General features: G+C 35.6%; 1 protein-coding gene across 6 annotated transcripts in view; it reads right to left on the bottom strand.

Moving 5' to 3' along the window:
• DOCK9 (dedicator of cytokinesis 9) overlaps positions 1-16104 on the bottom strand; it is a 137001-nt gene that overhangs the window by 71707 nt on the left and 49190 nt on the right. For all 6 annotated transcript variants that reach the window (XM_054195854.1, XM_054195826.1, XM_054195821.1 and 3 more), the window contains exons 6-13: positions 12441-12536; positions 11688-11822; positions 8584-8758; positions 7198-7265; positions 3152-3226; positions 2914-3054; positions 2404-2604; positions 2139-2261 (exon numbers count right to left, since the gene is read on the bottom strand). In XM_054195854.1, coding sequence (XP_054051829.1) covers positions 2139-2261; positions 2404-2604; positions 2914-3054; positions 3152-3226; positions 7198-7265; positions 8584-8758; positions 11688-11822; positions 12441-12536 — 1014 coding nt within the window. The remainder of the gene's footprint in view (positions 1-2138; positions 2262-2403; positions 2605-2913; positions 3055-3151; positions 3227-7197; positions 7266-8583; positions 8759-11687; positions 11823-12440; positions 12537-16104) is intronic.

The following is a 16104-nucleotide window of genomic DNA, read 5'->3' on the forward strand; positions in this document are numbered from 1 at the left end:
TTAAGCAAGCAAAAAAAAAATTACATACAAAACTCATACAAGAGCTAGAGCAAAATTCAACTTGTTTTTAAGACAAAATTGTGGCTCCAGATAAAAACATTTCCCCCTCACTTGCTCCCCTATTCACCACCCACTCCGTATACCAGAACACATTCCTGCAAAGTAAATAGTAAAGTACTCTGCAATATTTGTATTACAAGGACACACAAAATGAGGGGAGGAGTTCCATGAAGATCACATAAGCAATCCTATATATGGACATTGCAATTTTGTTTTCATTAAAACTTTATATTTTTGCTTTTATTAACTTTTAAGTGAATAAACAATTACATTACAAAGCACCAACCTGTTTAATAATCAGAGCTAGAAACCCACTAGTTTGAGATGTTCAACACTGAGCTGAACCATTTGAGTTAAAACAGAAGCTCCTGACAGAGCAGTGGACTTCTCTTTTCCAGAAACCAGCTTCTCCTACGTGCCTACACAGAGCAAAATTGTCTGCCCGAGGCAAAAAACCACAGAGTAAACCTGTGTGAATATTATCCCTGATCTACGCTGTTGACATTATGGAGACCTGTTTCTATTAGCGTGTTGTTGGAGCCAACTCTCCATTATCCTTTCCTGTAAAGAGGGGGAGACTGCACTCAGAAGCATAGAACCTTGATAAATTAATCATCATAAATTCACTGTATTCAGTGTTTAAGGGGAGAACAAGTGATCTCTTGGCTACAGAATTTGCTGTTTCCATTTTCCCTTTTTCTTGTCTGGAGTAGTAATTCTGCAGGGAACTGGAACTTGCCCATGGCATTGACACACATGAAGGCCTACATAGCTGGTACTGTTCTGGTTTGTTTCAAATTAATACAGTGTATAAGAAAATAAGAACAGGGAAAAAAAATCCAAACTAATTGTTCAATTGTATAAAATTACAAGCAAACGAACATCAGAAACGCACAGCATAAGTTAATATAGCCATGAATTGGCTACTCCTGAAGTACAGGGCAACATAAGCCTAGCACTCAGCATCAAATTTGGGAACACTTGGGCTTACTTAACCATCCCATGTGGCTCAGGCCCAAGACCACCAAAATCAGTTACTCAGTTCAGGTTTGTTTTAACTCAGTAACAGTCAGCATACACACTTCAAAACTGGACTCTTAAAATACAAAGCTGCTGTTTTCCAACAACAGATGAAAAAAAATCTCAAGTATTCCTGGAAAAGCAAATCGGCAGTCTGATCTATATTAAGACCAAGTGAAAAATACAGGTTTTTTACGTGTAGCTTAGTCGGCATTAAATCAGTAAGAAAAAAAAACACTGTTCCTCTGCAGAGACTGAAATTTAACCCTTCCTTCTTCCCTTTCGCTAGCTAAAAACAGGAAGAATGTCAAGAGTAGCTGACATTGCTTAAAAAAAAATCCTTTTCTCCTAGTATCTTGGTCCAACTATTTAAGCACAAATGTAAATCAACAAAACTGAAATTATTTCTTCAGCAACAAACAAGAAGTGGCAACTGACAAAGCTTCTTGTAGATATGTGTCAGAAAACATTAAAATGTTACGCCATCCTAGACTCTTGCAAACTTAAGATGTTTCAGTGGTTTATTTCCAGAAGTGATTTGGAGTTCTACCAGATCTGCAAAGCATTTTATACATAAAGCCTCTGTTTTTATGATCTCCGTGGTTCTCAAGGAAAAAACAGCAAGAGTGCAGATAAAGTTACAGCAAACTGTGGTCACCAAAAAGTGAAACAAAGGAAAATCAGCAACAACGATACAGTAAATAAGATGCATTAACTAAGAGAGACATACAGTTAATTTCTGACCTATATTTAATATTCCATTGTTCAACAATTTTCAACTCAACTTTCACATTGAAGTCTAATACTGTTTTGTCATATCAGTTTAAGTAATTATAAAAAGTATATTGTCACAATTATAAAAAGCTAAATAAATGTTTCCCAATAATATGTTAGACCTTACCTATAACATTTCAATTAATAATAGTTACTAGTAATAACTACAACTTACTACCTGAATTTCCTATAAAAGAACTAAGCTTTTAATTGATATTTATTAATTTGAAATCAACCTGTCCTGCCTCAGCATTTCTTCCATGCCCCAGAAGAAGATAACATACCTTTGAAGAATCTGAACTTTTCATATATGGTTCAGCACAATGTGTAATACTTCCCTGTAACACTTTTTCTATTCTAGCCACAATGAAAATGTCAGTATGAGGACACGTGACTGAGAAAATTCCCTAGAAATAAAACAAGAGATAAATATAAAGGGAAAATGAACACATGTTTTATATCACATAACAGAAAGCCATCTGACGCATGTAGGAAAACTCTCCACTTGTATCCAAAATCCTACTTATTCTTTAGGTTATTAGTACTTACCTGCTTTGGATATTGTAACACAGTTTCATGAACGTCTTGAATTCTGTGTAAGCTATCACCGCTGCCATTCATCATTTGTTGAGATGCATTGGGTATCATGTGCCTTACTGAGGGGTGGTTCAAATCAACATGGAAATCTGCTGAAATCTTCCGGTTGTTTTTAATATCAAATAGTGATAACGTGACAAAGAAAGGTTCTACCTAAACATTTAAAAAAAAGAATCAAGTGTCATTGCTGGCATCTATATTATTGTAAAACTAAGTATGAAAGGAAGATGAGTAACATTTTTATAAACAGTTACACACGGCCATCACTAGATTACTGACTAGTAATTAGTAGCAGAATTACTTTTCATAGGATTTAGGCTCTCATTTTCATTTAAAGGAGTAGAAAAACCCCCACACTATAAGTTTCTTAATCACAGGAATTCCTGCCATTAAAAAGTGCCAACAAAATATTAAAGATATTCATTACCATATTAACAGAAAATAATTAGATGAGTTATTTACATTTGTTGTTGGTCCTTCTTCATTTTCGGCAACGCAGCTTTGCAAATTAAAAGATAAATCATGACACCTCACGAGAATTTTTTTTCCAAATTTTTCTTCAAATGGCTTCACTTCTGGTTCAATACCAGAAAAGTCAAGTTTCTTTAAAAAGAGAAAAGAAAAATTAAGGTAAGGTTTTTTTCATCTCAAAAGGATCAACATAAAAGAAGGTAACATGCTTCCTTGTAAATAGTTTAACCTGTGCATCTGGATCCAAGGCAAAAAGTTTAACTCTGCTTTCACTTTTCAACTTGATTTCTGCTTCTCTGGTACTCTGTTCAAAATAAGAAAAAAAAAGTCTTAATATCACACTATTTAAATTAAAGGGGTTTTCAATTTCATTCTTTTTTCTGTGATGTTCAAAGCTTTACATATTTTTAATACATGCACTCTGTCTCTCCTTAACTGAGCTTTGCAACTCCTTAGTTTCAAATTGCTCTATCACATCCAAATAAAAAGCCTCTCCTCTGAAGGCTTTTCCAGCCCTAGAAACACAAAAACTTATATCAGCAGCGTGTAACCTCCCAAGCTCATGGGAAGTATACTCCAGTGTAGCTCAGATAGCACTTTGCCTCCTGAAACAGTAACTTTCATAACACTACTTTATTAAAAAAAAAAAAAAAGTATGAATGTAGGTTAAAGCTCAGAGCTATCCTGAGACCCTAAGATTGCTCAGGAAACAACAGGTTACCTAAATTAAGAAACACCATCATAGCTTGCTCTCTTTTTTCTTTTTCTTGGTGTGTTGTTTTGGTTTGGGGTTGGTTTTTTTTTCCTTTTCTTTTCTTAAGCTCTACTGCCAAAGAAGTGGTTTTCCTGTGGGTAGATGGAAAAACTCAAAAAACTTCCAAAAGATAAAACCCTCACACTGAAAAGTTACTTTGCAGAGTACACTGTACACTGATCCTGCCTGGGATTACAGTAAACCAAAAGTAAAGTGCAACAAAATAGAATGTGAAAACTGTTGGTATACATAGGTTACTTTTTTAAAAAAAAAAAAAAAAAAGTATTATTTGAAGAGTATTCTAGGGTTTTTAAAGTCACAGGACACGACAAATGGATGCACGCAGATGCCAAAATTACCCATGTAGGAGAGTTGCCATTCCCAAATTAGTAGCTGGCTAAACAGGAATACAAAGTATTATATTACAGACAGGTATCTATTTTTTGCATCAGCTTCTATGTGTTAAAAGAAATGACCAACCCAGAATGCTCATCACTGACCATCAGCTGGAAGCGATCTACTGTCTACATCTGCTTTGCTAGAGGTTGAAGAAACTCCTACTCTGTTTCAAGAAAAATAATAATAAAAAAAATAAAAAAACCAAACCACCAAACCAAAAAAACCCCAAAACCAAATCCTCATCAGCTCTAAGAGCTCAAAATCCTACTTTAGGTTGGTAATAATAATTAGAAAAAAGAATTTGACTTAACGGATTTACAGCATTACAGAAGCGGAACTTATGAAGTGTGATTCTGAGTATAGATGCTGTAACAGATTTCATGTACTTTGTTATCTTTAACACACACAGGAGAAAAAACAGGAGTTGCTGTGAAAGACACAACCCAGGCACTTGATACCAGCAGAGCATTGTCAGATTTTGCTTGTTCAACGGCCGGTATGATTGAGAAATACAGGAGTAAACTGTGAAGAAGTTCAAAGACAGCAAGAAGGTTGCATGTATATTTTGGAAAGGGAATAGTCAGTGGCAAGAACTGAAGAGGAAGATGATCTAGTCATTGGAGCAAGACAGAAACTTTCAGCTAAAGCATCTTGAATAGTTTTAGATTCTTTGGTGTTTTGTGCACTAAAGAAAGACAAAAGTATGCATTTTTGGCTAACAGATTAGGGGCAGTCAGTCAGAAGTCAGGAACTGAAAATGTATGTAGTAATTGACTGTCTACAGCACGGCAGTGACTCTGTAATTCCATTTACCCATTTGTAAAACAGGGACAATGTTTTCCTACCTCAAGGAATACTGGGACCCATAATGGTTAAGGAGGTACTTGGGCACACTGATCACGACAGTCACATAGTTATTTAAGAAAGAGGTCAAATTTGTTTTCTCTGAAGATTAAAAACAAAAAAAACCACAACAAAACCCCTACATTCACTCTTGGTACTTAAGTTACAGATAAAACGAACATGAAGCAGGCAGGCCGGACAGATTGAGATATATGTGTGCACATCTCTGCACTGAAGCGCACAATACCATCTTATTTAGTTTATGTTATAAACTAACAGCTGTTGATAGAAAAATGAAGGCTTGGAGACGTAAACACAAGGGTTAAACCTTTCCCAGGAAGACTGTTTTTTCCCTTATTGTCAGGTGCTCTACAATCACCCCTGAAGGAATTTTTCTTTCCTCATAAGGATATGAGGTCAACTATTGTGAAAATCTCCTAGAACCAACAAAAATAATAGAGCGACTATAAACTCTTCTAAAAGAAGGCTCAATGCTTTGTAAGTCTTCCATGGGGAAAAAAGAACCAAACTCAAATAACAGCTGAAAAGACAATGCAAGAAAGAATAGAGGACAAAAAAATCCCCAAAACAAACAGCATTTATATAGAGTAATCAAGTTAAGGCACAAAGAGTGTATTAATTCAAATGGGCAGGGAACTAGGGTTAGAAAAATACTTTAGATTAAATTATTTTGGAAGAGAGTATTTAGTAAAAGATGAGCTACAATGGCAAAACTGAAAAACTTATTTTGAAGGAAACAGAAATTTAAATGGGTTATAACCATGGAATAAAAAAAGCCAGCATTTAAGAGCGGAGTAAAATAACCTGCTAGAAAAATACCTAGCTTAAAGAGCTGCATGTTACCAATCAGAAGGTTATGGAAACAGGAAGAAGCATTTGTAGTACTAAAACTATATGCAGGTGCCGCAACCCTGAATAAAAGTCCCCTCTGGAAGTCATAAGACATTCCAATAATTCTGACTATAAAGAAAGAAAAATCACAGAATTATAGAATCGTTTTGGTTGGAAGAGACCTTTAAATATTCCATACAAAAAGAGCATCTAATTTTATATTTGTTTCTGAAATAAATTTTCATAGCCTCGTGTAAGTAGGGTGTTTGATGTATACAGCATACAATCAAGTTTACAAGGAAAACTTGATTGTATGCACCACAATCCAAACTAATTTCCAAATACAGCCGTATCTGGAGCTAGATTATCACATAATAGCTTTTTGTGTACATGTGCTAAGTCAATTACAAAGCACTAATAGAAAGAATTAAGTCAGCCAACCAATTTGGGTGCTAAAAACCTGTTAATGTATTCTGACTGAATCTTTTGATATGTTAGCGAATGTAATAAACAGAATTTGTTTTACTGCTTGTTCTCAGTTTAGAAGCTGCACTCCCTTCAGGAGTAGTTACTAGGTCAGACAGATCGTCAGAAAAGAAGGGGAGAGCATTCCAGAGCATGGTCAAGCAGAAAAGTTTCAAGACTGCAGGCTGTACCACACAGAAGAAAGAGTAAGGAAGTCACAGGAAGGAGTTTGGATGCTGCAACTAGGTCACCAGCTCCAGTCACCAGCTCCAGTCCCTAGGTGATTTAACAAAAATTTCCCCTTAGAAAACTCACAAAACTTATTGCAACACACAAGTCACTGATTTAACGGAAATAAAATCTGCAAGTGGGCTGAGGGAGAGTTACTGTTATTTTCTATTTATTTCTACTTTGTTTTATTCTTATTTCTATTTCTACCACATCTCCGTAAGAACAAAATTGAAAAGCAAGAGCTAGGGCAACACAGGAAGTATTCATGAACTTGCCGGCTCATTACAAACACAAGCATCTTAAAATACATTCACATCATCACTGCTATTAAGCTTCTCTGGACTAACTATAAAAATGAAACTTGACTTTAGTATAACTAGATTTCTATAGAAATGCTCTAGCACTTACCTGTATGCAATAAAACTGTACAAAATATGCAAAATACAGTAAGCTAATAAAATAATAAAACATGCCGCTTTTAAACAGCATGTCAATATTTATATAAGCAACTTTAAGACAGTAGCTAGTTGGCTTCCAAAAGCAGAAAATAAGGAAGCACAATAAATGAAAATGAAGAATCTCATCTATTCACGACACAGCTTCTAAGCTTCCAAAGCACCACAAACTGACTAGAAGCTAGAAGCCAATATGTTACCTTTACTGAAAGTTCGTGTGGCTAACTTTTAGTTTAGAACCTTATAACCTGAGTTCGTGTTTACAATATATATTACCTTGGCAATTTCAGGATAGTAGTTATCAAAACTACTTGATGAGCTTTCCATTTTGCTTTGTTCATCATCTGAAATTATAAAAGTGCATTTTAAAAAAAATATTAAAAACAAACAAACCAAAAAAAAAACCCAAAAAATCCAAGCTACTCATAAAACTCCATGGCAAAAATATTTTTGTGGTTTTTTTTTTTTTTGAAACTCCTACCGCCTCAAAAATGGACAACTCCATCATTGTGATGCAGTCACTTCTTGGAGGACATAACCAGTTACAGAAATTGGTAAAGTAGCAGTTATTTCTAATCTTACCTAGAAAATACCTTTAATATTAATTTTGATATCTGTACAGGGAAAGGGGATACTTAATGCACAAATTTACATTACTCTTTCCACTATGCATTGTAACCTGATTACAAAACAAGTTCCCTCTGTTACTTAAGTAAGTTCCCAGCTCTACTCTCCAATGGTTACTGGATTTACAAAGCAACCATTCCGTTAGCTTACAGCTCTACAGTCAATTGGAGACCACTGACTGAAACGTCTTTCACAGAGCTACAGGCTTCTCTTTTTCTGATTTGCTTGTGTTGCACACATCATGTTCATTTCTGGCAATCTTCACCAAAGACTGCGATATCTAATTTTAAACTAATGATCCCTTTGGTATATTGTGCTATTTATAAGCAGAACAACCTTCTATAACCTCTTCCAGGTTCTTCTGGATATGCACACACTTGGTCTCACATACCAGTTGCCTTCCCCATCCACTCTCATCAGGAAAAATGCACAAGAGGACACTTAGACTACCCTTTTGTCACCAAACTAACCAAACTACCAACTACATCTACATCACATTCCTTACAGATATCTGCCTTAGCTGTTCTTAAAGGGCTCCAACAGAAAAGATTCTACATCCAACCAATCTATTTCAGTACTTTAGGGAAATATTTGTGCTCAAGGGAGTTACATCTAAATTTAAAGTCCCTCACTGCAACCACAATTTCCTATTCTTCTACCTACAGTGACCACAGAATAGATTATTCCATTTTCAGCAGCATTTTACCCATTTCAAAACAAGTCCCTCCTAAGATTTCTCTTTTCCTTAAACTGCTTCAGTCCATATTTTTCATTGTGGGTTTGATTTTTCTAGACTTCTGATCAATCTCATTATTCTCTTCTGGACTTAATTCAATTGGAATCAATACAGAAGAGTGCTATTTTAATGTCAGAAAGTCAAAACTCTCATCAGTTCAAACAGACAGTGAAAAGATTTATAATTTTTGTCACCAAAGAAAACAAAAAAATTTAGCCACAATAAAGCCATTCTTTCCAAATGCATGTACACAGACACTGTCACATAACCGAATTAGCATTGCTAGAAAGCCTGCTTACCTTCGTGAGACTCTCCATTTCTTTTTTCTTGCATTGCAGCCTCAAAGTTAAGCTGTAGGATTTTGTTCAGAGTGTTTATCCATTCTTCCATTTCAAGTTCACTATCTGCAGCTAAAAGGTAACTACTCTTGTCTTGCATCTTGAGTTCAAAAGCAAAACGTCTGACTTTATTGTTCTATAAGAAAATAAAAGATCTTTATAATATCTTTACATACTGTCAACTCACAATCAAAGGAAGTTACATGTATTTCAGATCTTTTAACAAAAATATATGGTTTGATATTTTGAACAAGTATATAATTACACTGTTTCTTTTCTGACATTTGACGTCTTGAATTTTTTTATACCTCTGCAACAAGTGGAAATATGAAAGATAACAGCTCATCTTTCAGTTTCCCCACATCGTTCTGCCTGTAGTCATTTAAAAAAAAAAATCCTGAAGTAAACGAAAAATCTTAAGAACAGTAACTTTTAACTTTCACAGTATAAAACCTTGACATAGGTTTTCACAAATCACTGAATTAGAGCAACCATATCTATATATGACTACGTCTGTGAATATATACATTGCATATATTATGTGACTGCACTTCTGTTTGATGCAGAAAAGTCACAACATACAGATGCCAAGATGAACACTGATGGTACCGTATAATACGTTGTAGTGTTCAAGACACAAGCCAACTACAAAACTTTAAGCATCCAAAGCACAGTTTTACTTAAAGACTACTGTATCACCCCAAAACCTTACTTGCAGTAGAAAAAAGGAACAGTAATTAAAAAAATAAAAAATAAAAAGCTTCTGACAAAGAAATGTCAGGTTACTTAAACTGAACTGATGGGACAGAAAGTATTTAACAGTACTTCATGAAAAGACGGATTTAGAAAAAAGGTGATTTTCAGGATTAAAAACCAAAAACATTGAATCACAGAATGGTTAAGGATTGGAAGGGCCCTCTGGAGATCATCTGGTGCAACCCCCTTACTCAAGCAGGGGCACCCAGAAGCAGTTGCCCAGGACCACCATGTCCAGATGGCTTTTGAAAACCTCCAAGGATGGAGACTTCACAACCTCCCTGGTTAACCTGTGCCAGTGCTCAGTCACCCTCACAATGAAAAAGTGTTTCCTGATGTTCAAAGGGAACCTCTTGACTTTCAGTTTGTGCCCATTGGCTCTGGTCCTGTCAACTGGGCACCACTGAGCAGAGCCTGGCTCTGTCATCTTTGCACCTCCCTTCAGGTATTTATATTCATTGATGAGATCCCCCTGAGCCTTCTCTTCTCCAGGCTGAACAGACGCAGCTCTCTCAGACTCTCCTCATAGGAGAGATCATAGAATCACGGAATGGTTAGAGTTGGAAGGGACCTTAAAGATCATCTAGTTCCAAACCCCCTGCCATGGGCAGAGACACCTTCCACTCAACTAGGTTGCTCAAAGTCCCATCTAACCTGGCCTTAAAAACCTCCAGGAATGGGGCAATGCTCCATTCTCCATCCTTTCATCATCTTCATAGTCCCTCACTGGAATCTCTCCAATATGTCCGTGTCTCTTTTTTACTGGGGAGCCCAGAACAGGACACAGGACTCCAGGTCTGGCCTCACCAGTGCTATTCAGTGGTTCAGAGGGGAAGGATCACCTCTCTTGACCTGCTGGCAACACTCCCCGCTAATGCAACCCAGGACACCATTGCCGCCTTTGCTGCAAGGGCACATTGCTGGCTTGTGTTCAACCTGGTGTCCACTAGGACCCCCAGATCCTTTTCTGCCAACTGCTTTCCAGCTGAGTGGCCTGTGCAGCATGTACCGGTGCCTGGGGTTGTTCTCCCCAGCTGCAGGCCTTAGCACTCCCCTTTGCTGCAGTGCCTCTCTTTCATTTGTAACTTCGGAAAATCTCAATGCATTCTGATGATGTAAACTAATATCGTAGCGCCCACAATAGTCTGTACCAGAGCCACAGGCTGAGAAGCAGAAACAAGCCATCTCCTAAGCGGGAAACAAAAGGGTCCAGAAACAGCCCAGAAGATGGAGAATTTATATTATCAGAGAGAGGGGTGCCAAAGCAGAGCAAGCTGAGAGGCAGAAAGAAAGACATATTTTAAGTGCAAGACAAAGACTACAACTGTGTTTAGGAACCATTTTTTTCTTTGTTGGTTTGTTTTAAAAACACAGACCAAACTCATTTCAGTGGAGTTGGCCAGAATTGTACTCCTAAGGCAAAACAATTTGTGTAAATCTCTATATACAACTTGCAATATGATTAAATTTACTACAGTTATAAGACTTTCCATGAAAAGTATCTATTAAATGTGGATCCAAAACCATTATTACAATATTTGGAAAAAAGTAATCCTCTGTAAAGCTGTTGTACCTCTCTGCATAAATCTTTAAACAACTTTATACTCAAAAAAATATTATTTAAGAAATATATTTTTATTAAACTTTGCCTGTTTCTATCCAAGTTAACAGAACTCTAAAACGCAAGTGGTTTTTTCCAGGTACGCTGTGCCTAACAAAACAGTTACATGCTGTACTGTAAATACATAACAGAATCACAAGAAAAGAAAACAATCTTTTCTTTGGCACTTGCTACTGACAAACATTTTACCAACGCCCTTAACTTTTTAAAATAAAGAAAAGCACATAAAAGTAACATTACAAGGGTCAAATGAAAGCATCTGGAAGGGTGACTGAATTTAATACAATTCCCACAACAAAAATCCCACACAAGAAGCTATGCAAAACATTTTACAGCTCATGTAAGCACAAAATGCAACTGAAATGAACTTTAATTTTATGCTGTCATTACTTTGCCATGATTTAAAGTTGGTGGGTTTTGTTGTGTTTGCCTTAAAATTTTGTTTGATATTTTTGATACATACAGGACATCAACTAGTAATTTATATTCTTTTCAGAAAGATTTTTAAAATTCTTGCTCCTGCCTTTTAAAATCTCATTCACTGTTCTTGCAAGATCCAGCGTGTCTAATTGTTCCTCTGTATAATAGGTACTTACCTACATCTGTCGAGTTATCTGTATTTTTAAAAAAATTCATTTGCTATCAAACACAGAATTAACTGAAGATTAGGCAGAATAATTATAATTACCTGAACCACACCCATGCACGAATCTAGAAATATTGATCCTTTAGGTTCTTTTGATATTTTTTCATCTTTGTAGAAATTGAGATTATAGGATCCATCACCAAGTTGGATTAAGTGGAAAAATCTTCTTTTAAATGACTAATGAAAAGAAAGGAGGAAATAAATAGAATTACAACGCTAGTATTCATCAGCTTCATATTACGAAACCCATAAGTGCTATTTACACAGTAGGCTACAGAAGAAAGTTTTTATTTACACATAACCTTATCAGTATCCTCAGAAAACAAAACAGAAATCATTATTTTAAAAAAAGTAATAATTTAACTTAAAAACCTGCAGCAAGATCGGACTGTATTATTTGAAAATATTTTTGACGCATGGACAGGTATTTAAAACTGACTCTACAATATTATACATAATAGATATTTATTGTAATAACCGTAAAAATAACTTGTTTGTTTCTAAATAAAGAGTCAATACAAATAAAAACTCATATTGCATAGTCTCTTCTCTACTAATAACACACCAGGGTCCAGTTAAGAAAATTATTTAACACACTGGACTTCTCCCACATAGTGGATTTTTAATGCATTTTTTCTGATTTAATTAGAAGGAAAGTAAGATTTCACAATATACATTACATACACAGTTCCCTCTTTTGTAAACCACATACAAATGGACTTCTCGAAGGTACAGCGATATTTATTTTAATATTAGTGTTCAGTTTTTACCACGCGTAAGACATTTTAAACTTACTCTCATTGTCACGCTGATTGCACTATTCATGTTGCCTTTGTACAACCATCCTTGTTTTGTTATCCCACCCTTCTGAGACCCAAGAGATGCTGCATCCTGGAGGTGAAGAAAGGGAGATTGGGGGAGGGGGGAGAAGTAAAGTTTTGCATCACAGTCTGTTATATTTATTGGCATTTTCAGAAGTAATTTTTAAAAGATGGAATAGCTATGCTCATAAGAACATACTAGGAGTCCCTGTTGAAATTCTGTAGCTTTCTAATTCCAATTATTTTATTTAAAGACTGGGATAAGACTGACCACATCTAACTTTTGATAGTTAACTTGGCCACATATATAGGCTTCCTCTGTGGCCAGCAGGATGACCCAACTTCTAGATAGCTAAATATTAGTCAAGATAAATCACACTGAAACAGGGGAAAGAGGGAAAAAATCAAAACATTTACTTTGTAAGCTTTTTCACGTATTCTAATCTTCCAGTGCAAGAATTTTTACCAATTTCTATTACCAAAAAGAACAATGTAAACTCATGCTTGCCCAAACCTTCAACCAAGATTTCTCAAACCATTTTGCTTTATATGTATTACTTCAAAGATATTACTTTAGAACTTACAGAGAAACGTCTTGAATTCTTGAATTGGATCTGCCCTTTTACAGATGAGAATCAAGGCTTTCAAAAGACAACAAGCCGAAAGTTGGCAGAAATGGCAAGTTCACAAACAGCAGAACCAATGCATGCATCACACATCACACCCACTGCCTGTATACCTCTTCCACCTGCCAGATGATAGAACTTACTAACTATATCAAAACCCACAGGATGCTAACAACTACCAAAAAGCAGTACTCTACCATCAAAACCAATCAAAATGACAGATTTATAATTGCCACAGAAAAAATATTAAATCACGAGTTCAAATAATCTTTTAGAGCAGTACCAAGCTGACTTTACCAGTTGAGGCAACCCATTTTGACACTACAAAACCACTACTGAATTAGACACATATGAAGATTTTCAACCATCTAGAGGAGACATACTCCTGATAATTTATTATCCAAACATTCAAAATTATTTAAGAATCCAGCTGAAAAAAAACCGACAAAACTTCCTCAAGTGCCTCAACTACTTTTTCTAATTTCTCTTCTCAGCTATTAAGAGAACTTGCAACAAAAAGCGGTTACTTATGGGAGACAGTCATTAGTTCAACAACTGAACATTAAACCCAAACTTTGGAACAATATGAATTAGTTTCAGGAACTAAATCAAGGAACATTCTGTAAAAAGTTACTAGTTAACTGTAGCTGTATTTACAGCTTATTTAGTCTGTCTAGCTTGCATATTCATATGCATATGCACATGCGAACTTCAAAAAACTGCAAACAGAAGGCAAAAGCTAGATCAATCTGTTCCTTCAAAAATTCTAGTCAGCTTGATACTACAGAAATTAGGTCCAGTAAGGATGACATGGTCACCAATTATCAAAGCATCAGAAGCACAGACAAGAAATACTCAGTAAATTTTTGTGTGCCCCAATGAGTCTCACTATCCAAGCAATACAGTCTACTTGTTTCATATTTTCGAGTCATTACTCCTCAGTCCTGTTCTACTACCTAGATAACCGTTTTTTCTTGTACAACAATCAAGATACAGAGACAACAACTTAACACACTGGGTTTCCAACTATGATTCTCCACCTCTGCTGGTGGGAGTTATCTGCAAGGAAAGGATGGTTTAAAACCACTCTTACAAGTTTAAAATTATGAGTAGATGATGAGTTATCATCAAAGCCCGGTACAGAACCACTAATGCTTTTCTGTAATAACGTAAGACTTACATAGGACTATCTCACATGACAAGAATTCCTTCATTACCCTTGTTAACAAAAATTAAGACCTAGCTCTAATTAAGACTGTTTTTCCAATTCAAAGTCTCTGAGGTGCACTGTTTCCAAACTGTGTTGAACTGCATGATGTTTCCTAACAATAAAGCTGACTGTCATTTGAACCTCTCTAGTTACACCATTTCTTTCTGTCAGGCAGAATTCCTGCCTCCAGAGCCAAAAAGCTACTGAATCTTTCCAGCTGACCACCTGTTAATACAAAGGAACCCAGAACTCAGTCATTAATACATGACTTTTACACTGAAAACATACTTCCTGTTTCCAACTGGTAAGTGAATTTCCTCACTTTTATTATTACTGCTGCACACTGTGCTTCACTTTTTTTTTTTAATGGTCTTTCCCACAAACTGGGCTCCAAAATTTAGTTCAACAGCAACTGTTTCAACAAAAACAATTCCTTATCTTGATCTCATATCCCAGGCTGATTTAAAAATTCCATTTACAAACACCAACCTGATGGCCTGATCGCCCAAATTAGTTTTAAAAGGTAATTCTCTCCTTTTTAATGGTGCAAGATTAAACTTATCTTTATCTGGTTTTCCTCCAATTTTTAATCCCTTGCAGCTTTTTGTTTTCTACCATTCCCCTAATAAATCAGCATTTTTTAAGAAAAAAAAACCACACAAACAAAAGAGAAACAAAAAGACCACGAAACAACTTTTAATCTAAGATTTGCATATGCGCTTTTTGGCACACAAAGATGTTAACGTTTGAAAGAAAAACTCTTCCATTAATTCTTCCCTCAGGGAAAGAATTTATGGTTCGCCCCCCACCCTATACCTATTAAGGACCCTTTTCTTCCTAGCACGCTTTTTTCTTGTGTTTATATTTTAAGTTCCTCAACAAAGAGTAACAGACCTCTCCTCCAGTGACTCTACCTCTGAAAGAGATACGACGTTCCTGCCTACTCTGACAGGAAACTGGGCAGAAGGAAACGGGAAGTCCTCCCCACTTATACTTCCTAGTAAATAATACACCATTTGATAATAGCCAAACTATTTTTTCAGTGTTTAACTAACACTAGCCATAAGTATTTTCCCTAGTAATAACCAGAGTAAATTATATTTCCATTTCATTTTTTTCATGTTTAACTCACTGTTAAAAACTAAAACACTAAACTACTAAAACACTTCTGTTTTCAGAAATATTATCACAGTAAAATAATGCCAAGTCTTTTTAATTTAAGTGTAATAGGAAACATAATTATTCCCACCTTACAAATAGGAAGATTTGGATACAGATGCATGAAATTGTTTGTCCAAATATCACAGTGCAGATTAATAGGAGAAACTGGAGAAACAGCATCCTGCAACTATCTGTTCAGGAATCTACCTAATCAGATGCACCCCCTGGACTATTTTTTCACATTTTATCCAGAAAAACTTGAAACCTGCATATTTCACATGTAGCAGTTCTGAATACAAGGAATTTAGAAGCAAAGTAATTATCAAAGGGTAAAACCCATGAAAAACCTTTTTATTTTAAGTCTTTTCTGTGATGCAAGAGTTCAAGTACTCATAAGAAAAGAAAACACTGGCATTTAAACACTGTGTTTTGAAAAAGGGTGTGGTAAAAATTAAATAGAACACACAAATAACAGAAGCTTATTTGTGTTACTGAAAAAAGTCTTTGACATTTGAAACACAATTGAAAATTGCTTGAAGCTACAGATATAGAATGATAGAATTGTCTAGGTTGGAAGAGACCTTTCAGATCATCAAGTCCAACCATCAACCTAACACTGACAAAAACCATCACTAAACCAT

The sequence above is a fragment of the Rissa tridactyla genome, chromosome 1 (assembly GCF_028500815.1).
Source record: "Rissa tridactyla isolate bRisTri1 chromosome 1, bRisTri1.patW.cur.20221130, whole genome shotgun sequence".
Taxonomy (NCBI): Eukaryota; Metazoa; Chordata; class Aves; order Charadriiformes; family Laridae; genus Rissa; species Rissa tridactyla.